Source organism: Panicum virgatum, chromosome 9N (assembly GCF_016808335.1).
Source record: "Panicum virgatum strain AP13 chromosome 9N, P.virgatum_v5, whole genome shotgun sequence".
Classification (NCBI taxonomy): domain Eukaryota; kingdom Viridiplantae; phylum Streptophyta; class Magnoliopsida; order Poales; family Poaceae; genus Panicum; species Panicum virgatum.
The window spans coordinates 26,738,555-26,760,972 of NC_053153.1; the positions used below are offsets into that span (position 1 = coordinate 26,738,555).

At 42.6% G+C, this 22,418-nt stretch overlaps 1 protein-coding gene across 1 annotated transcript; it reads right to left on the reverse strand.

The window, feature by feature from the left end:
* Positions 1–9,221: 9,221 nt before the first annotated feature.
* Positions 9,222–13,822, reverse strand: LOC120687597 (cell division cycle protein 48 homolog). The gene is made up of 9 exons (XM_039969611.1): positions 13,651–13,822; positions 13,330–13,492; positions 12,426–12,654; positions 11,379–12,145; positions 11,062–11,283; positions 10,917–10,988; positions 10,548–10,829; positions 10,109–10,468; positions 9,222–9,753 (listed from the first exon to the last, which is right to left on the reverse strand). Exons 1-9 carry the CDS (start codon positions 13,689–13,691, stop codon positions 9,457–9,459), a joined length of 2,433 nt encoding a protein of 810 aa, XP_039825545.1. The 5' UTR covers positions 13,692–13,822; the 3' UTR covers positions 9,222–9,456.
* Positions 13,823–22,418: the final 8,596 nt, after the last annotated feature.

Genomic DNA, 22,418 nt, shown 5'->3' on the forward strand with positions numbered 1-22,418 from the left:
ACCAACATTACTTCACCAATCAAGTGTGGTGCTTTCTATTTTTAGTTTTTTACTAGTATGCAAAAATTTTATTTTCAACTTTACTTAAGGTAAACATGTGGTAATTACAAACTGAAGTTAGTCACATGCTCTGGAGGTGAAAGTTTTATGCCGAGCACAAAATAAGACAAAAGGTTCATTGTAAAATGTTTAAATTATTTATGCCGCATATTAGTTATAAGAACTAATGCAAAACTATTCTTCTAGAAACAAAATTAATTTGTATAGAGTGATTGAGGCAAGTGTTTTCTCAGAACATTTAGAAGTATGTAAAGAGTCTACTGTGAATTTTTCAGATTTTACCATGTAGTTACAGAGCATAATAAATTAAACAAAACAAAACCGTATAAGCCAAGATTAACTTTATTTGAAGTTCTACTATGAATCTGGATCCCAAAATTTTCCAGCAGAGCAACCTCATTGAGTTTTCTATATATTTTATTGTGCATTTACAGAGCAAGCCTGTTGAGGGTGCAAATGCACCCACTGGAAAAAATATGGCTAACATCGGACATTTACTCTGTGTGCACCTCCCTTAGTGAAGGACCATGCACTCGGGGGGCACGCGCCCCAGCATGGTAACGTGATAGCACAATCAGGCCTCAGGCATCAGGTCTTAGGTTATCCCCAATCCTCCACCTAGGATGATTTCCATAGCATTGATTACACTGCTACCTACTACCTCCTTCCTGAAATATAAGGCATTCTAATATTCTTGGAGAGTCAAAGTTTTTTAAGTTTGACTAAATTTATATAATAAAGTAATAACATTTACAATATCAAATATGTACCATTAGATTTTTCATTAAATATATTTTTATAATATATCTATTTGGTACCATAAATTTTTATGATTCTCTTTAAAAAATTTAGTCAAATTTGAAAAACTTTGACTCTCTAAGAATGTTGGAATGCCTTATATTTCAGGATAGAGGGAGTAGGATGTTTAGCTTACGTGTCACTATATTAAATGAGAGAGAGTGAAGAGATGAAGAAACTAGATCTCATGGATGACCCAGTTTCTATAAAAAACCTATACATTAGACACTACCAAATTTGCATTGGAAGAGAGCAGTATCCTCATGAAAAGTAAACAACAAATATGATTGTTTGATAGGAGAGAGAATAATTGAGTAAGTATTATTTTTTGATCCATATGAAGAAACTATGTATTGAGGGATGTAGTTTCTAAACATAGTGTCTTGCTTATGTGGCGGTATAGACATTATCTATAGACACTATGGGTTGAGACTGGTCTTACGCTCATCATCTCCTGAGACAAACTCCTCTCCGAGAACCATGCAAGGACAAGACCACCTCAAGAACTAAGGGTAGGCACAAAAATCTGACTTGAATCCTGAACCCGAAATATTCAAGCCTAAACTTGAAAAATCCAAAATTTGAAAACCCAAAACTATCTCGGGTACCAAGTGCAAGTATTTGAAATTACTTCGGGTAATTTAGATTTTAATATCTGATTCCCAAATTACCAAAAAATCTGAAATTATAGAAGGCTTGGCTAACTCCCAAAGGAAAAAGTTCTTTTCAACTCCTTCGACTTTGGGACGAATTCATATTTTCTCCCGAAACAATAAATCTGTCCGTTTGAACTCCTCGTACTTACAATACCAGACATATCACCTCCCGTGGATGGTTTCCCTGAGTGGTTTTCCTTCTTTTCTGTTATATTTATTTTGACTGAATCTTTAAAAAATTATAGTAAATCATATAAAAATAATAAAAGAAAAATCCAATTTTTCGGACTCCACATGAGAAGATCCATGCAGTGGGTATATTATATATTATACTTTATTACAAAATTTTTGCTGTAATTTTAGATATATATACTTTTCAATAATTAATTCATAGCTAGAGGTTTCGTGGTCCAATTATTGTGAAATTTTTATGGCAAATAATTACATGCTTGAGATGTAGTAAAAGTTTCATGCTTACTTAATCATGTATGGCTGAGTTATAGATATGTTTATGTAAACCTAGATAAATATATAGATAAACCTAGATAAATCTATAACTAAGGCATGCATGATCCAATGAGCATGCAATTTTTATAGTAGTTCAATCATGTAATTTTGATCCTACAATAAAAATGCCATCATAATTCGACCATGAAAACTTTGGCTATGGATTAATTATGAAAAAGTATATATATTTAAATCTACATCAAAAACTTTATACTAAAGTACACCATATCATATATTCACTGAATAGGCATATTCATGTGGAATAAAAAATATGGGTTTTCCATTTTATGATTTGTTTGTTATTTACAATAATTTTTCAAAGGTTTACATAGACAAATCTACAACTCAGACATGATTGATCCAATGATTATGAAATTTTTATTACAACTCAAGAATATAATGGTTATCCCACCATAAAAATTTCACAGTAATTGGACAACAAAACTATAGCTATGAATTAATTATTGAAAAATATATATGTAAAGCTACAATAAAAAAACTTTATAATAAAGTATAGTATATAACATGTTCACTGCGTAGATCTTCTCATGTGGAGTCCAACAAAATTGAATTTTCTTTTTTATGATTTTTATATAATTTACTATGATTTTTCAAAAATTCAACTAAAATAAATATAAAAGAAAAGAAGAAAAACAACTCGGGAAATCATCTAGGGAGATGATATGTCCGGTATCGTGAGTAAGAGGAGTCCAAATGAACGATTTTGTTGTTTAGAGAGAAAATATGGATTTGTCTCAAAGTTTAGGAAGGTGAAAATGACTTTTTTGCACTCCCAAAGTATATGCAATTGCAGCCCAACCAGCCCACTACTGGTTTGCTCTGCACGCGTCTTTTTTATTTTTGCATTTTTCAAAAAAAAATTTACAGAAATATATTTTTGGTTTTAGGTTTTACAGTTCTATACCCCTACCGCCCGGCAGGGGGGCAGTAGGGACCTATATATAAATAAAAAAAATTTGCGCAGAGGTCCGTGGAGGGAGCCTGCCGCCCCCCTGTTGGGCGGCAGGCCCCCTGACGCCCCACCAGTTGGCGGCAGGGGGCCTGCCGCCCGGCAGGGGGGCGGCAGGCTCCCACCACTAATATAAAACTCTGCCTCTTCCCCTTGCGTCCTCATTTTCTGCCCACGAGATCCAGAGAGGGGAGAAGGAGGGTGAGTGAGGTAATTCCACCGGCGAAGCCCTGCCGGATTTTGGATCCGAACCGCAGGTAACCAATATTTCTCAACTATTATAGACTTATTTCTAAAATAATCATGAATTAGAATAGATTTAGTTTTTGGATAGTGAAATATAGAATAGTAAACTTAGAATGACAGTACCTTACTGTTATTGCAGCATAAGGCAATGTCTGCCTCCAATTCTGTTGGATTTTCATGGACCGAAGAAAAATCCAGTATATTTCTTGAGATCATGTCACGTCTTGTAATCAGTAAGAAGTTGGATCCATTAGCGGATGGTACGATAGAGATGGTGTTGTCCAAATTAGTTGAATTTAAATATTTGACATTGTTTCGAGGTATTACAATGCAAGATTTAAAGGAATACCTGCTAGAACGTAGGAAGATATACATGAGGGTATGTGAACTAGCGAATCATCAACATGTTATTGGATTCTTGCAAACTACTTGTAAGATATGGATGCGGCCAGAGGTGTATGAGATGCACATTGAGGTAACTCTTATTCAGTTCTAATCATGTCCGTTATTTGTAATCCATATTTACGAAATAGTAAAATTATTGTGTAATTATATGCTAGGATTACCCCGAGGACACGGAGTTGATTAACAAATCGATACCAAATTTCAAAAAATTGGTATGTATCTTCGGTGGAGTTATGCCGCAAACTAGACAAAGGAGGTGGAAAAGATCTTCGGGTCATAGTTCTCGGCCTCCGCAAGAACACGTGACCGGAGGTTCGTCAAGTCGTGCTGCACCACCTCGAGCACCTAGTTGTGTTAATTGGGATGACGATATGGATGACTTCATGCCCCCCAAATCATGGCCTCGAACACCTGATGTTCCTCCCCCTGTACATGAAAGTAGAACCATAAAAGAGAGAAAGGGAAAGTCAAGAGGTTCGTCAAGTCAAACTGCACCACCTCCAGCACCAAGTTCTGTTAACTGGGATCACGACTTAGATGACTTCATACCCCCCAAACCATGCCCTCCAAGAGATGATGTTCCTCCCCCTGTGCGTGACTACCTAGATGATTTCATGAAATAATGTGTAACATATATTGTTCATCGGTCTAGATTGTGAAGCAAATTGTACTGAAATAATTTGGATTCTTCAGTATCATGGATGTGTACTCATTTAGCTATCTTCTATGTGTCACATTATGTGGTGGCTTGTGCTATAGGTGGCGACAAACCATGTGTCCAAGCATTTGGGGCTAACCAATTTGATACAATGAACGAAATATAAATATAACGTTAAACAAGATACCACATAAGATATTACATTAAAGATTACGTTCATTACAACCAAATTCTATAGAAATACGCACTGCCAACTAGTTAAACAAGACATTTAGGCATAGTACATACACAATATACTTAATTTCGTACACACAAATAAATGCACAACTAGATGCGGCGAATTCTTGTAGGTGGAGCCGATCCATCCGTCGGATTCTCGGAAGGTCCAGCCTCGGCAGCAGCATTGGGTACTGAAAGTTGTGGGCACTTCTTGTAAGTGTGACCGTCCGCTCCACACAAGTTGCAATGTTTTTTCTTCTTTCCAGCCTCGGCCTCGTCCATTCCGTTCCGGATACGACGTGTCTGCCGTCGGCCTATGCCCCGCTTCGTAGCTGCATCAGGGATGAGAATTGGATGGGGATTTTTTTTAGTGAATGGGCCTAGAATACCGATGCCATATATCTCATGACACCAAGTCTGTGCTGCGGCTTCTTTTGTGAAATATTGAGAAACATATGACGCAGCATCTAACCCAGATACAGAACAAGCCGCGATGACATGGGAGCATGGTAAGTGATGCATCTTTGGCTTCTGACATCGGCAGAACACCCTCCCGTCAATGGTTATCAAAACTTCTTGAATTACCCTTTGTCTGCGGACACCCTGTCCGGTCCTGTCCCTGCATGATACCTCAAATCTTTGCTCCTTTGTGCCCATTGATATGACTGAGTGAAATCTAGCCTTTTCAATTTTTTTCTCCATGTACTCATTGACCCTTCTGCAAAAATGCACTCCTGGATCATTAAGTAAGGGAGCGGCTGATGCGTATCGCTCCCGAAAATACCTTATGCATCCATACATGATGAACTCATCAATGCCAACAAGAGGAAATCCACGAACACGACGCATTACCATATTGTAACATTCAGCATGGTTGGTCGTCTCGATCCCATAACGTCTCCCATCTGTGTCATACAGAAGTGACCACTTCTCTTTAGGTGCACCATCAATCCACTGTGAAAATGGCTTAGCATGTCCAACTAATGAATCTGTAGAACGTCTCCTGCTGGATGATGAGGCCTGGCTCTTAAGCAATTCAGCACTCATGTCATCAATTATACCCCACAAAGCATCAAACTTCCTCTGCTGATTCTGAGTGCACAATCGCTTGAACAAATTCATCATATCCTTATTCTTGAACCGCTCATAAAAGTTAGCAGCCATATGCCTCACACACCACCTATTGACAACATCTGGCCATATAGGAGGTGAAAATTGACTACCTTCTTGGAGTTGCCTTATAGCTGCAAGTAGACCTGCATGCCTATCACTGATAAGGCAAACATTAGGCCTTCCAGCAACAACGTGAATCTTCAGACGTTCAAGAAACCAGTACCAGCTTTCTGTGTTCTCATTCTCAACAAAGGCAAAGCCGATGGGAACTATCTGCTTGTTACAATCAATTCCGATTGCCGTCAATATTGTTCCCTTATATTTCCCTGTCAGGAAAGTGCCGTCAATACACAGAACAGGAAGGCAGTAAATGAATGCCCTCACACATGCTCCAATGCAGAAGAAAGCTCGCAGCAGAATGCTTGGCCCCCCTGACAAGCTCGGTACACTGTATGTATCAAAAGCACTTCCAGGATTTCTTTGCACAATTGCTTCAAGCATACGAGGTAGGTTGTCATATGATGCTTCATAAGTGCCAAACCTCATCTCAAATACTTTTTGTTTAGCCCGCCAAGCTTTTGCATAGCTGATCACATACTGGAAATTCTGTTCAATGTCCCTAATTATCAATGCAGGCTCATAATTCATTTTGTCAAGAATCACCCCATACATCTTCTTAGCCACGAAAGTTGATGTGATATTACGATGATGTCCCACTACACCTGTCAATCTACAAGTATGTGGTGTAACAATTGAATATTCCCAGTGTGTCTTGAGCTTTCCCTTGTATGCATGCACTCGCCATGTACAGTCTCTATCTACACACCTCACCTCGTATTCTTTGCTGCTAGACTTCAGTACTCTGAATTCCTTTCTCAGAGATACAGCCCAGAGCTTCACAGCATCCTTCACATCCTCAATGGTACGATACTTTGCCCCTTGTATGACCTCATTCACTCTGTATTCAAACTCCGGACATCTAATATCTTGTACCACTGGATTACCAAAACCCTCTTTACGCCATTCACCTAGCACTGGGAAGCGCTCATCGTCCTCATCGTCCGATGAGTCCCCACATTGCTCTATTATTTGTGCATCCTGGTCTTCTTTCTCCATGTCCTCCACAATTCCAGGTATCCGCTCGCCTTCATCTGCTAAACTTTGTGGTTCTGGTTCTGGTTCTGGAGCTTGCACGTTCTCTTCTTCTTTATCCTCTTCCATCTCTTCATTGCAGTCAGATGTTGTGTGTGTTGACCCTTCACCTAAATCACCGGTCTTCTGGTAAATCTGAATTACCATTGCGAGAGGCCACCCACTTTCAAGAGCTGCGTGCATGTAATATTGCCATTCTTCCGTACTACTTATATGCGTCAACTCCCAGAAATCCCCATTAGCTTCCCAGGAAATCAAGGTATGAACCGTAAGCAAATGGGTCTTTGAATTCACATTGAACATCTTATGAAGACATTTCCGTATGGACTCAAAACTCCTCTTTAGGGGTTTGTCTAGACTGCATTGTCTTCTTTCTAATGCTGATAGATTTACTCCATAGGAATCATGAGTAATTCTATAGAAGTCACTGTAATGAACTTGAAATGCCACTTTGCTCGACATATCTGGCCATGCAAAGACTTAATTTTAATTAATCTAATATCTACAAATATACTATGTCTTCAATTATAACCACTAATCCGAACCCTAAGTGCTTACAATAATAAAAAATACTAATCATAAAATTGAATATAAAAAATATCTGGAATGACAAAGTTGAGAAATATTGGTTACCTGCGGTTCGGATCCAAAATCCGGCAGGGCTTCGCCGGTGGAATTACCTCACTCACCCTCCTTCTCCCCTCTCTGGATCTCGTGGGCAGAAAATGAGGGCGCAGGGGGAAGAGGCGGAGTTTTATATTAGTGGTGGGAGCCTGCCGCCCCCCTGCCGCCAACTGGTGGGGCGTCAGGGGGCCTGCCGCCCGGCAGGGGGGCGGCAGGCTCCCTCCACGGACCTCTGCGCAAAATTTTTTTTATTTACATATAGGTCCCTACCGCCCACCTGTCGGGCGGTAGAGGTATAGAACTATAAAACCTAAAACCAAAAATATAATTCTGTAAAATTTTTTTTTGAAAAATGCAAAAATAAAAAAGACGCTGCTCTGCACAACCCACCAAACCCACTAGCCCAACACTTTATCTTCCGCCACGTGAACTTCTCTAATCCTCTCCGTCCACCTCTCATCAAAAGGTAAAAGAATCTCTCACCTGTCCTCTCTCTTTCTAATCTCTGATCTCTCCGTCACCCAGCAGCAGCTACCTCCAGGCTACCGCCTGTGACTACTGTGGGCTGATGCGCGTGCTCCATGTTTAGCGGTGGTGCTGGAAATCCTGCAGGAGCAAGCGTGACCTGGGAGCGGCCAATCCTCTGGCTCTTCCCCGCGTGATCCATCCCCGCTAGACGGTTTGATGCACGCATGCACGCCCTTGCGATGCTCGTCTTCCGGTTTTGAGCTCGCCAAAATCATTGCCTCGCCGCAGCTCAGCTCGTTCGTTCTTAGTAAACACTCGATCAGATCCATCGTATTTCTGGGTATCCTGGAAATATCTGAACCAAGATTTGTCGGGTATCAATTTTTTCAGACTAAATTCAGGTTTGAGTTTAAAAAAACTGAATTTTTAAATATCCGAAAAATTCAATCCGAAATTTTCGGACTAACCGAATCCCCACCCCTAGATAAGAACGAGCCGGTTTCACTTACTTTGCTTCAGCAAGGCACATCTTACTTTCACTTCATCTCCTATGCTCGTTCCGGAATCAACGGTCATGACTCGTTCAAAGTAAAAGGACAGCCTGGACTTGCAGTCTCCAGAAAAAGCCGACGGGCTTCGCGCGCGCATGAGTCCGACGACGAGACACTCGTGCGGCAGCTTGCGCTCACGCGCGTCGGTGAACGCGCCCCTCCAGGCGGGTAGCCATGAGCTCCACCTCATCTTGGGGTGCTGGTGCTGCTGCGGACATCGATTAGGTGAGGAAGAACATGTAAGGGAGTAGGGGAGACAGGTTACTGTGGTCTGCTTGGATTTGGTGGCTGCCGATTCAAGGGAGAGGGAGGAGCTCATTGCTGCCGATTTAGAGTTACTAAAAAGTGGCCGGCATGCATCTCCAAATTCGCTGTGTCAACTGCTATGTTGGAGAAGAAAAGCAGGAGGATTCTTGGAGAAAGGAGAAGAGGGGTAGGCATGAATCGTGCTCTGCACAAAGAACCTTATCTCCGCTGGCTGCCAATGGTCCTGGGCGCAAACTTAAAACGAAAAAGAATTAAAAGAATTTGTATGCAATAAGTTGTATTCTGAAAGCCTTGCAAATTATAATTAAGGGTTAAAAACATTTGGTGTGATTTCAATGTCAGATATCAAATTTCTCTCCAACAATTGCAATTGATGGATGGTATAGAGAATTTTAAGAGTAATAAACGTGAAAGAAATTTTCATTAGAATGGCCTAAAATCCTAGACTGACGCGACGTTCCATCACCTTGGCCAAAATATATCTCCTTGCAGAAAAAAAAAAGACAGGCATTCATGACATTCATAACTGCAGAACCCAACTAAGACATTCAACGAGAAATTGTCATCTACCAAGAGACACTGGCCAATAGTATATCATGAAAAATTAAAACAAGCCGAGAGTCGGCTACATCCAAATGTACGGAACATAAATATCATTGCAGGGCATCTCGTGTCTAATGTATGATTAGTTTTAAACAGATGACTGAAGCGACTGATATTGAACACAATCCAGAACCAACCAGCAACAACCCAACAAGAAACCTAGCTGTATAGATCGTCATCATCGGCTGCACCAGTGGATGCAAAAGGATCAGCTGCAGCTGTGGTGGCTGCTGTCGTTGACTGCTCCGAGAAGCGGAACTCACTGCCGAATCCACGGGACTGCTGCAACGTCTGGGCAAACGCCTGGTACTTGCGGATATCTGCGTCGCTGACACTGCGGCGCGCATACTTCATAGACTCCTCAAAGTGAGCTGCCTTGATTTCAGCAATGTCATCCACTTCATCCTCCTCCATTGCCTCGGGGTTGTCCTTTCTCCGCCTTTCCCTCTCAATGTCCTGAAAATTGTATTTGTGCAGATAATAAGTCACCAGTGATTTACTCATGAAAATAGAATGGTAAAACCAAGCCTAACTAGAAGAAAAAAAATGAATGTGATAAACAAACAATACTTGCCATCCTACAAGTACACTGTCAGTCCAAAATTTATTATTTCAAGGCTTCGGTAGGAGACATGAATCAAAAGACAGATGATCATTCACAGAGCTACAGTGTACTTTCAATGGCAACTATATCTTGCTAAGATGTCTGATCAGTTCATAATCAGATGTGTTTTATGAAATAACTTAGATTATTCAGAGCATGAAAAAATGTTTGCACTCGGCACTAATTCAAATGGTTTGAGAAAGTTACCTTCTCAATGTTCTCTCTGATGGCATATTTGACTGCACGCTGGCAAATTTCAGTGATGTCTGCACCACTGAACCCTTGGGTGTACTTAGCAAGAGCATTCAAGTCCACTTCCTTCGCCACAGGGGACTTCCTTAGACAGGCCTTGAAGATCTGTAGCCTAGACTGCTCATCAGGCAGTGGAATGTAGATCAGCTGGTCAAGACGCCCTGGCCTAAGCAAAGCTGGATCAATGATATCAGGCCTGTTTGTAGCCCCAATAATGAAAACGGTTTTCTTAGCATTCATGCCGTCCATCTCTGTCAATAGCTGATTGAGTACTCTATCAGCTGCACCTCCAGCATCACCAACACTGCTACCTCTCTGCAACATGGAGTTAAGATCTGTAAGGCATAGAAAACATGTCACCAAACAAAAGAGCTATGGTAGGATGTGTATGGACCTGAGTAGCAATCGAGTCAAGTTCATCAAAGAAGAGGACACAGGGAGCAGATTGGCGAGCCTTGTCGAAAATTTCACGGACGTTGGCTTCACTCTCACCAAACCACATGGTAAGCAATTCAGGACCCTTGACACTGATGAAGTTGGCCTGGCACTCATTGGCAATTGCCTTTGCCAACAAGGTCTTACCACAACCAGGAGGGCCATAGAACAGAACTCCTTTGGATGGAGACATGCCAAACTTCTCAAACTTCTCTGGGTGCTCAACAGGATATTGTACAGTCTGCATGAATTTTGAGTAGCATTAGCAAATTGTCTGGAACAGAATAATAGCGAAGGCAAATTACAAGGTCAATTAGAGTATAAGTACCTCCTGGAGCTCCCTCTTGACGTTTTCCAGCCCACCGATATCCTCCCAAGAGACATTAGGAACTTCAACAACCTAAATCCAGAAGGGAAGTAAGCACCACAGGACAAGAGCATCTCAAAGTGACAATTAATGACAGGGAACTCACAGTTTCACGGAGAGCAGATGGGTTACTAGTTCCAAGTGCAGTCTTGAAATGGTCATTTGTAACAGCCATCGAGTTCAGTATCTCAGCATCTATAGTCTCATCCTCAAGATCTATGATGTCCATCTTCTCACGAATGCACTGAAGAGCAGCCTCAGTGCAAAGAGCAGCAAGATCAGCACCAACATATCCATGGGTATCCTTGGCAATGAGTTCCAAATTAACCTGGAAATTACAGAAAATTATCGTAAAGCGATGCTAGAAGATAAGAGATTATCATAACCAATATCAGATGCCATGGATTATGAATAGTCACTTACATCCTCAGCAAGTTTCATGTTCTTCGTGTGGATGCGGAGGACCTCAAGCCTTCCAACTTCATCAGGAACACCGATGTCAATTTCCCGGTCAAACCTTCCAAATCTTCGAAGAGCAGGATCAATGCTGTTCGGTCTGTTTGTAGCACCCATAACAATAACATGGGAACGAGCTTTGAGTCCGTCCATAAGAGTCAGCAGCTGTGAAACAATACGACGCTCCACTTCTCCATTGGTTTTCTCTCTCTTGGGAGCAATGGAATCAATTTCATCAATGAAAATAATAGATGGAGCATTTTTTTCTGCTTCTTCAAATGCCTTCCTGAGATTGCTCTCACTCTCACCTGCTAGCTTTGACATAATCTCTGGGCCATTGATAAGAAAGAAAAAGGCTCCAGTCTCATTTGCAACCGCACGGGCAATAAGAGTCTTCCCAGAACCAGGTGGTCCATACAGCAATATGCCCTTTGGTGGCTTCACACCAATAGATTTGAAAAGCTGAGGATGGCGCAGAGGAAGCTCAACAAGCTCCCTGATTTGGGCCATTTGCTTTCTGACTCCTCCGACATCATCATAGCCAACTTCGTCAAGGCGTTCCTCATCCTCCCTCTTAATAGGCTCCCCATCACAAAATATTTCAGTATCTGGGGCAACGATGCAATACTCAGCAGGATCAGTCTCTATTACTTTGAACTCCACACTTCTCATTCCACCCCTGACAAGGAAAAGGTCTCCTTTCCTCACAGGACGGTACGCTTCTAGGAAGTATGCTGCATAGTTTCGAGGGGGCAATTGTTAGAAAATGAGAAAGCAGCAATCAAGTTTAGCATGTCATGGCAGAAACAAGATACAAGCATATTATAACTATAAGTAGCCTAAATGTCAGACATTTCCTAGTTCAGAATTCAAGAAATGCTTGACAACAGGGAAGATAAGAAAGCCACTTCAGTTAAGTTTCAAGTAAATTAAGTATTGCGTAGTCAAGCGTAAGCAACAGTGCAAAATAAACTTGATCAAGTAAGAACAATGTTCACAGGATCGGGAACTCACGTTTCAAGAAGACATCAAACAGGTTCCCTGTAATGCCTTCAACTGTATCATCAATTGGAAGAATGTGTACACGCTTCCCATATTTCACATCCTGGCACTGATGGACGGAAACCACATCACCAAGCCTCACCCTCAGGTTCTGGCGGACAACCTTGTTCATCCGAACCTTTGGTTCCTCACAGGTTTCATCCGCAAGGACAATGCATATAGTGTCTTTCCTCTTCTTACCCTATAATGCAAAACATAAATTGAGACCTTGAACCATGGACTAACAGCGATTCAATAACAGACTGTCATCTACCATAACACATCAACAAGCTGCTGAACATAGAGAAATAAACTTGCAGAAAAGATATGCCACTACATGCCAAGTTTTTCAATACAACATACATATAAAAGTAGTGTTCCCATTACATCCAACTGCCATGCTAGCATCCAACCCGAAAATCATGAACACCAATAGTAAATCTTGGTATAACAAAATGAGATACATATTCATCCAAAAAATCTGGGTGCATTTAAATCTAGAACAGATGTATGAAGAGAACATATTTGAAATAAGAAACCACGTGGTAAAATATATCACTGAAGCAAAAAAAAGGTGTAAATTGCTATGAACTTCAACTGAATCAATGTAGTACGAATGCAAATTTGGATAAATTTTACAATCTACCTGCATAATCTATAGCCAACAGATACCTACTCTCTAAGCATAACCAGAATTCAGAAACAAAACAGATACAATCAAGGTTTTCACGAGCTCCCCAGTGATAACAGGTAGAGTCCCCCCCCCTCCCCCCCCCCCCAAACAACAGATCTGCAGCTCGAATCATGCACAGATCGGTCCCGGAATCAGCTCAACATCACAAAGCAGTAAACAAGCTCAGATTAGAGCGCATTCCACCTTAAGGAGCACGGTATCACCGCGGAAGAGCTGCAGCCTCTCCATGGTATCCGGGTGGAGAGCGACGACGGAGTTGTCGTCGTTGGTGGCCTCATCAACGACCAGGCGGTTCGGCGACTTCTTTCTCTCAAGAATCGCCGTAGAGTAGTCTTTCTTCCCCTTCCTGCACACGCCACCACCGGAAAACCATCACCAAACAAATCCCCCACCTCAGAATCGCAACGGAGCCAGCCAGATCGGGGCCCAGAACCCCAAACCCTAGGGAAGGCCACCAGATCGGATCGGCCGGTGAAGGAGGGGAGGGAGGCGGCGAAATCTTACGGATCCGAAGCGGAGGCCGACGGCTCCCCTTGGCTCGCCATGTTGGCGGCGGTTGCGGCGACCACGGCGGAGGTAGGTTTCGGGTTGTTGGCCGGCGGTGGCGTTAATTGCAGCAGCAGCGGCGAGGGTGCGAGATGCGGAGGAGCCGAGGGCGAGGGGGATTACCGTTCCTTTATAGCTTCTTTCTTGCAGCGGGGGTTTGGGATTCGGAGGCCCGCCTCACGGGGTGCGTCACCGACTCGAGGGCCCGGCCGGGTGCGCGGCCCACCGGGCAGGGAACGTTCGGGACCCTACTGGAGGTAGATTGCTGACGTGTGGGGACCACATGGAAGCGATACCGGTGTGGGCGAGTGGGGACCACCTGGAAGTCCGGGGGTGGGATCGTGTTAATCGTGCCCCGTCGCGTGCAGGGGTGGAGAAGAGGAAGCAGAGCGGGAGAAGTTTGGTATCGTTTGAGTCTCTGCTATCCTTTTCCTGGTTCTTTGTATCTGAAGGCAAGGGAGAGTAGGAAATGCAGGCCGGAATAAACTTTCTTGTGTGGTTCCAGAAAAGAGTCCCGGTTTACATTTGAAAAGCAAGAATTAGTACGAATCCTGCGCAGTTTCTAGTGAATAGTTCGCCATTTCTAAAAATCGTATTCAAATTCTTTGCTAGTTCCGGAGTTCCAGGTACACCAAACATATTGCTAAATGAATTGATGCTTACTATTTAGGGACCAGTGGAGCATAGACTAGGACCCCTCACCCAATGGAAGTAGCAGATCAAACTTGATGAATCCAGCTTGTAAGTGGAACTTTGAGAAGCTTTCTATCCGCAGCAAGTGCAATTAATCTTCTAGTTTCACGAAAAAGGAAAGATATCAAGCTTCCAAACTGGAAAGATCATTGGAGGGAGGTGTCGGCTCTCTTGGTTCCGTCTTATGCTCAATCTACCTTTGTTGTCATATCTATTAACATAAAAGTGTTAAAAGAAACCACCACTCTCACAAAGAAGGGCAGCAAGTTACCATGTTATTTCGAAAAGAAAATTTAAGCTTTGATATTGGACTTTATAATATAATGACAGTCTATCTTAAATAAAAGTCCACACCTAATATGATTAATAATAGTTTGTTTCACTCCTACAGGACAACGATATTTCTGTAGGAGAGGCCACTACCAGGACCAAACATTGCCAAAAAAATAAAAATAATAAAAAGCTCCATGCCCCCACACTCGCCCTACTCGCGGCCGGCCACCGTGCTCGCCACCGCTGTCCCGAACCACTTGCTTCGGATCTGAGCCATCGCAACTCTCCGTGGGCTCGAGCCGCCACTGTGCATCGCGGGCCTGACCCGCCGCCGCATGCTACCGGCTTCGCGGCAGCCCGCGTTGCCGCTGCGGGCCCGACCCACCGCCTCGCGCTACCAGTGCTGCTCGTCGCCGTCCATGGCACCGCCGTGAGCTGCAACTCCGGGCGGCTGCTCCACCCTTCATCGGACCCCTCCATGCTTCGCCACTCCTGGCTAGCATAAGAAGTCACCAACCACTAGAGGAAGAAGAGAGGGAAGAGGATAAGGGAGGAGATGAAGGGAGTGATCCAGATGAGAAAGATAAGTAGATGGAAGGTGTGCGCAGAAAAAGAAAAAAAAAGTGCAACCCAATCTTTTAGTCCCGGTGCTTGCCTCAATCCTGGACTAATATACTCATTATAGTTCCAGTTAGAGCCACTAACCAGGACTAATGAGGGATATTCATTCCCAGTTTAAATCACGAATCGGACTAAAAGTCCATCTCGTCTCCCTTCCAACCTCAGGAGGCCGGGACTAATATCTTTATTTGTCTCGAGCCCGAAATTTGCCTGGGCTAATACTAAAAACAGATGTGCAGTTTTGTAGTAGTGTTTGGAATAAATAATTACAAAAAAGTAATAATTTGACCTTAATGCGAATGGAGCAGAATAACAAAAATAAAGAATCCATTAAAAATAATAAAGACTAAATTTAAATTAAAAATAATGTAAGGTATGCATAACTTTATTCATGCACAGCGTGGGGACAACACAACAGAAACCAAGATTTTAAGGAATGTGATGGCCTAATGATGAAAGCTAAATCAAGACAAAATAGGCAAATGATGAAGCGATTAATCGAATCAAAGTAGTAAATGGTCCGTTTGGCTGCTTCAAACTAGTCGGCTGGGCTGTTTCCAACTGGGCTGGTGGGCTGCCGTTCGGCTGGATGCCTGCAGCCGCCGCTGCAGCCCAGCGAGCACCAAGCAGCCGAACAGCCACGGCCCGATTTGGTTTCTTCCTAGAAGATCCTAGAAAACATTTTGACGGTTAAGTAGGAGTATTAAATAAAGACAGTTTACAAAATCAACTTTAGAACCTCTGCGTTAGGAACCCTAAAGAATCTAATGAGGTCTCTGACCGCGTGATTAGAGGATGGTTACTGTAGCATCATTTTGTAGCTAATCATGAATTAATTAGGCTTATTAGATTAGTTGTGCAAAGTTGCACACATCTGTGAAGATGTTTTGCAAATAGATTTTATTTAGTACTCCATGCATTTAAGATTCTCTCATAGAAGTTTCTAGAAAAGGAAGAACCAAATAGGGCCACATGTCCAGGGGAGGAGGAAATTAAGGTGGATGTGCATCATGCAGGATTGTGATAATTTTTTTCTTAGGGTAAGCTTATTGATGGACAGTTTTATGCATTACCACATCATCTTGAGATGATGTAACAGACAATACATATAATAAATTGTATCGTAAGCTGTCTCATAGTAACTACATAATTTCATAATTTGTGCATTAAAAAAGAAATATTGTAAGTTGCATAGCAATAACAACTCCTACAATAGTGAGAAAGTGATCTTATAGTCCTAAATTTTAGCCTAAGAGACGATTGTCTCGCGAAACCACCTTATTCTCTCTTCTCCCTCTCTCCGGCACCTAATCAAAAATTCTATGTGGACTTGTATGATACGACATATGAAACCACTGATATATAGTAATGTACTTACCCTTAGCCATTCGAGGAGCCACGGGAAGTATAGTTGATATGATTGTTTCTTTGCTTGTTTCTCTCTAGACAGACTCAGATGCTAGGATAGATTCAGCACAAGGATAGATTGGAAAGTCATGTGGGGTGGCGGTAATAAAAATTGCTACATGCATGAGATGAAAATCCTCCACCCAGGTTCTCTCATGTTGGCACAGAATATTGTTAACTTGTCACGTACATGCGACATCCAACACACCAGAGCAAGGTGTGGAAGTAGCACCTCAGATTTTTTTTTTCGGGTAAAGAGAGAGCTTTATAAATTACTGAAGGCAGAGTTAAAATCTTGAACAACTAAAGGGTCAACACAAACTGGATAGCGATTGCGCCACACTACACTATGGAACAACCTACTAGCAAGTTGTGCTAATTCATGCGCTACATAATTCTGCTCTCTCCTTACATGTTTAAATACTATCTCAGGAAGTGTACTCGCCAGTTTCTTTGCTTCTCTGATAACGAAGGCTGGAGGTGTTCTGGGTTCACCCAAATCAGATAAGTATTTAATCGCCGACGAGCAATCTAACTCTAGAGTTGCCTGACAGGGAGTCCACTCCACAGCAAGAGCCAAACCTTCCTTGCACGCCAAGATCTCTACCTCTTCTGCATTTGAAGCGTTGGCCACCACACGCCAAGCTGATAGCAAAACTTTTTCCAGCATCATCCCGGATCACCACGCCCCAGCTAGCACCCCCATTTTTCTTGAAAGCACCATTCACATTAATTTTAATCCACCCCTTACTAGGGACTGACTATCTCATAGGCACCATGCTCCCCATCTCCTCAACAGGTCTTGGCATAGAGCCAACTGGCTTCTTGCCTTTATCGTCAGGAGGGTTCTGCTATCGAATGACACACAGTGTCTCCCAGTAGTTTTCCAGGAAGGAAACGGACCCTTCAAGTGATAACTTCTTATTCCAGTGTGTGAGCTCGTTGCGTATGAACCAGGGTGACATCTCAGAGTTTTAACATGTTAAGCAAGAAATATTAAATGTGGTTTCATGCTAAATAAACAAGAGAAAGTCAAATTATGCATTTCTTTTTGGAAAAGAACATATATGTATGTGTGTATATGTACATAGGTTAGGAACCTCAAATAACTTTCACACCAATGCAAATAGGCATATGAAAATGTTTAGACATGTTCACCATGAAAAGATCAATAAATGTCTAGTTGAACTTTAGGGGTAAAAGTGACAAAAATTACATGAAATGATAAGTGATTTGAATTATAGTTTTCGAAAATTTAAAATAACTTCTAAACCATTGCTCGAATAAACTTTTTCCTGAAATAAAAGTTGTAGGCTTTTAAATTCTCTACAACTTTCGTATTCAAAGTTTTCTATGTTTCAAAAGGAATTTTTGAGAAAAATTCGAATTTGAATCATTCAAACCTCTCATTTCTCTCTCTCTCTCTCTCTTCCCTCTCACTCTCCCCTGTTCTGTGCCGGCGAGCCGAGGCCGCCGGCCACGCGCCACGCCCTCACCGTTTCCCCATCTCTGGTTCTCCCGAAGCCTCTCGGCCTCTCCACGGCCGTCGACGTGCCACGGTGACGAACGCGCCGAGCCGTGCCGTGCGCCACTTCGCAGCTCACTTGCGCCCTCTGCCCTGCTCTCCTCCCTTCCTTTTGCTTTGCAAATGAGCCCTCTACCTCCCCCTCTACTCTTCACCCTGCTCCAGGTGCTCGGCCGAGCCTCTCACGGTGTCCAGAGCCGTCGCCGCCGCCATTAGCGCCGCCCCTCCCTAGGCCGCCGCAGAGCTCACCCCTCTAGCCTTCCTCCGCCCCAAACGACCCCCTAGATAGCTCCACGTCGCCGCCCTGAACCTCCTGCACCCGGCCACCCTCTCCTTTCCCCGCCGGAACACCGCCACCGCCGGTCCAGTCCGCCGCCGGCCGCCCCTCTTCGCGGCGAGGCCACCACCGTCCACGTCCGCGAGCCCCAAGCCCCTCCAAAGGTAGCTCTTGTGCCCCTCTCTCTTTTCCCCTGTCAAGCCCCCACCACCGGCGACCCTGTGTGCCGGAAATGGCGCCGCCGTCCCTCCCCTATTTTGCGGCCAGGGATCTCCCCTGAGAAGGAGCCAAAGGTTCAGGGGGCCAAGCACAAAAACGCCATGAACTCAAAATAGCAAACTTTGAAAATTCCTAGAAATTCGTAGAAAAATTGGAAAAATGTAAATCTAAATGTTTTGGAATCCTTGCAACAATATCTACAAGTTTCATTACATGGACATATTTATTTTCTGTCTATATTTTAATCTAGGAAAAGGATTAGATTACCTAGGCTATAATTATTCTAGGAGTTCTACTCAGCTTTTATAGGTGATTTTTGTCTGGTAGCTACTTCATGACATGTTTAGCTTTGTGTAAACATTTGAACACTAGTTAACCCTTGTAACTAGATGAAACCCTAGTCTTGGCTAGATCTAGTAGAATAATTTACTTTTTATTTCTGAGTGTTCTGTTATAGATATGTGTATGAAACTTTTTATGTGTACTTATAATACTAAATGAACACCACTGTTCAAGTTTCATTATTTTTAGATTTGTGTAGCTAATTCTGTGAATTAATCCTTAAAAATAGTGCTATATCGTTATAAATAGTTGTTGCATCTGGAAAAATCTAGAAATTTTACCATGGCTCAGTCTTCAGAAGATAAGATAGCATACAAAATTTGAGAGCCAAAAACACTTTGTAACTCTCTGTACTAATTAGTTTTGTTGTATGTGAGTTAATTTTGTCAATTTTATTACTCCTGTTTTATGTCTAGAAAAATTCTGATAAATTTAAAGAGTGTTTAGAATCATATGAAGATCCCTTTGTAAAAATTTGAGATTCAAAAGTGTTGTGGTTTAATCGGTGTAAATTCATCTTGATCCTAGCATGTGATGTTTTTGAGTATGTTTCATGCATTCATGCTTTACTGTTTTTGCCTGAAATTTTCACTGCAAGTTTTTGATCTGATGTACTACCTTGTGTAAAGGTTGTAGTTGCTGAAACTATTTCTAACTTATGCAGTGTTGAAACTCAACCCTAGATTCTTTTTATGAACTAAAACATATTAGATTTTACTCTATAAACGACTGCCCAGTAAAATATGAATGAAAGTGTTTCGCTCTTTAAATTTGGGTTTTGTTTGAATTACAATTTTATAATGAAGCAAATAATAAATTATTATCGTCACACAACTCATACATGTGCATTTCATATAGATTCGACTACTCTTGCTGACGGAACATACGAGCTGGTGCCCGAGTCCGAGAGTGAGCAGCGTGAAGCTCAGGTGAATCTAACTGAAGCTACTGAAGACCTGAACCTGATTTCGGAAGAGCCCAGATCCAGCTACGCCCAGGAAGGCAAGCCCCGGAGCATGTCCTTCTATTTTAAATTATGCAACTTATTATTGTTCCTATCTACTTGTGCATTTAAGTTACAGGAGTTGACTGGAACCTTAGTTGCATGATCGTAGGTACCGATGCTTGAACACTAGTATGTGTAGGTCGCTAGTTAGCTATGCTAATGGTTCGGTAGAAGTCGAGTGATTTTCTGTCACTCGCGAGAAATTATAGGAGTTTGTTGTTTACTACTTGCTACAACTATAAGGTCTACGGGCGGGGTCGTGAGACTCGGGATGCCCCGTCTGTTTAGTGAAAAGTGATAAGGCTGCAATGTGTGGTAGTGGTGGTTAAGCGTTTGAATGTACTAATCACATGCCGAGAATATGGTAATCGGTAAGCTTAAGTACTGGATTGAACCGCAGCCGGAATATACTCCCCACCGTCTTGACGTCGTTCTCATCTAGCTAATGACGGGTGCAGAGCCGGGCTCTGTAGTCGAGGGCGGTGGGCCTGTTCCGTGAAGCGGGAATTGAAGGGAAAAGTCGTACGTGTGACTCTGGGAGTAACCACGTGACGTGTGTTTAGGTCTGCATGGCCAGGTTAACAAATTCGATTCGAATCGTCCGTTTCTCACCGGTTATTGAGACTGCTTAACCCTTTTGCCACATAGAGTAATAAGTGGAATATGTATGATGATGAATATTGTCGGATGATGAAAGATAATTGTTTTCCACCATGTATGCTATTGGATAGATGCTAATGTAGAACGGTTAATTGAACTAGAACCCTGAAGCTAAAATTTGAAAATAAGGACCTACACTCTATCGCTTTTCGGCAAAACAAACTCCTCAAGCCAAAGGCTTTGCATGTCTAGGTAGTGGGCTAAGTATTCCCTCAGTCGGTTAAGTCTTGCTGAGTATTAGTATACTCAGTCTTGCTTGTGTCTCAATTTTGTTTCAGGTGATACTTTTGAAGACATGTTTGCTAGTCTGACCTGGCCTTGCACTCTTCCGCCTGGGTGGTCCGTGTAGTGGGATACGTCCCCGGCCAACGATGACAAGAACGAGTGATGTCATGAATCGGGCTTCATCGTGACACCCATATCGTCGTTAGTTCTTGTGTTTACTTTCTGCTAAAATAAAGGACTCTGGTGAACTTCTTATATGTTGGCTTTACGAAAAGTACTTTGTTAAATTTGGAACTTGGTTTGTAATTCTACTTTTATATTAAACTCTGTGGTGTAATATATTGTGAAGTGTTGTAATCTCTGGACTCGCCTTCGCGTGAGTTATGCTGCTTTGTTTGATCCAGGTTTAAGTGGTTTCATCGGGATTTTACCCGACGGACTACCGATGTGCTCCGTCTGCGGTGCGAGTTAAACCTAATTGCCTTTGCAACGATGGTTAGCGCACTTAAGCCGGATTATGTCGGGCGGTTCTGCCACAACCAGGCTAGCCAGAAGATTAAGAGGAGGCATGCAACCTGCTCCACGGGTTGGTGTCAACAATCCCAAGTAGCCATTTTGGTCCAGTAAACTTCAGTTCTCGCTCAGCTGGGAGGCACCATCTCAATCTCATAGCTGCGCATAGGTTCACTGCATGAGGGCATTGCATGACCACATGGTAGCAATCTTCTTGATCATCACCACAAAAGAAGACAATTGCTTAGGTGCTTCATTCGCCTTGATTTTTTATTTGCCTGGTTGGCTAAGCCATTGTGAATCAATTTCCAGGCAAATACTTTGACCTTCTGTGGGACAGGCAGAGCCCACAGCTTCTTCGACCCCGCCTCATACCATCGGTATTGCTGCTCGAGCTCTGCATACCTTCCTCCAGGTCCAGGTCCCGAATATCGACTCCAAGCTTGTATGCACTTCGTACTGAGAAGCAGCCAGATTTATCATAGTGCCAGCCCATAAAGTCCGAGTCAGCTGTTCTTGTGATTTTAATCTTCAGAATCTCGTCAATATCATGCTTATAGAAGTAGCGATTTAGGATCTGCACGTCCCATTCTTTGGTAGTTGCATTGATCAGCTCACCCATTTGAGCCTACACGGTCAAATGCTCCGAGCAGGTTTCAATGACCAACTTCTCGGTATCCAATTGTGACGCCAAATCTTGATACTAGCACCATCTGCAACTCTCCAAACAACCCCCTTTTTCAGAAGATCCAGATCATGTACAAAGTAGCACCTCAGCTGATTCGCTTAGAATAACTAAAATGGGTATACAAGAGTACTCTTCAAGGCAACTCGATATATACGTATACATATGGCTTGCGTTATTTGAAACTACATATTTTAGAAGTTACTAGCATAGTGCCCGTGCGTTGCTACGGATGGTTTAATAGAACTAAGTAATACAATTAACTTTGTGTTCATTCACT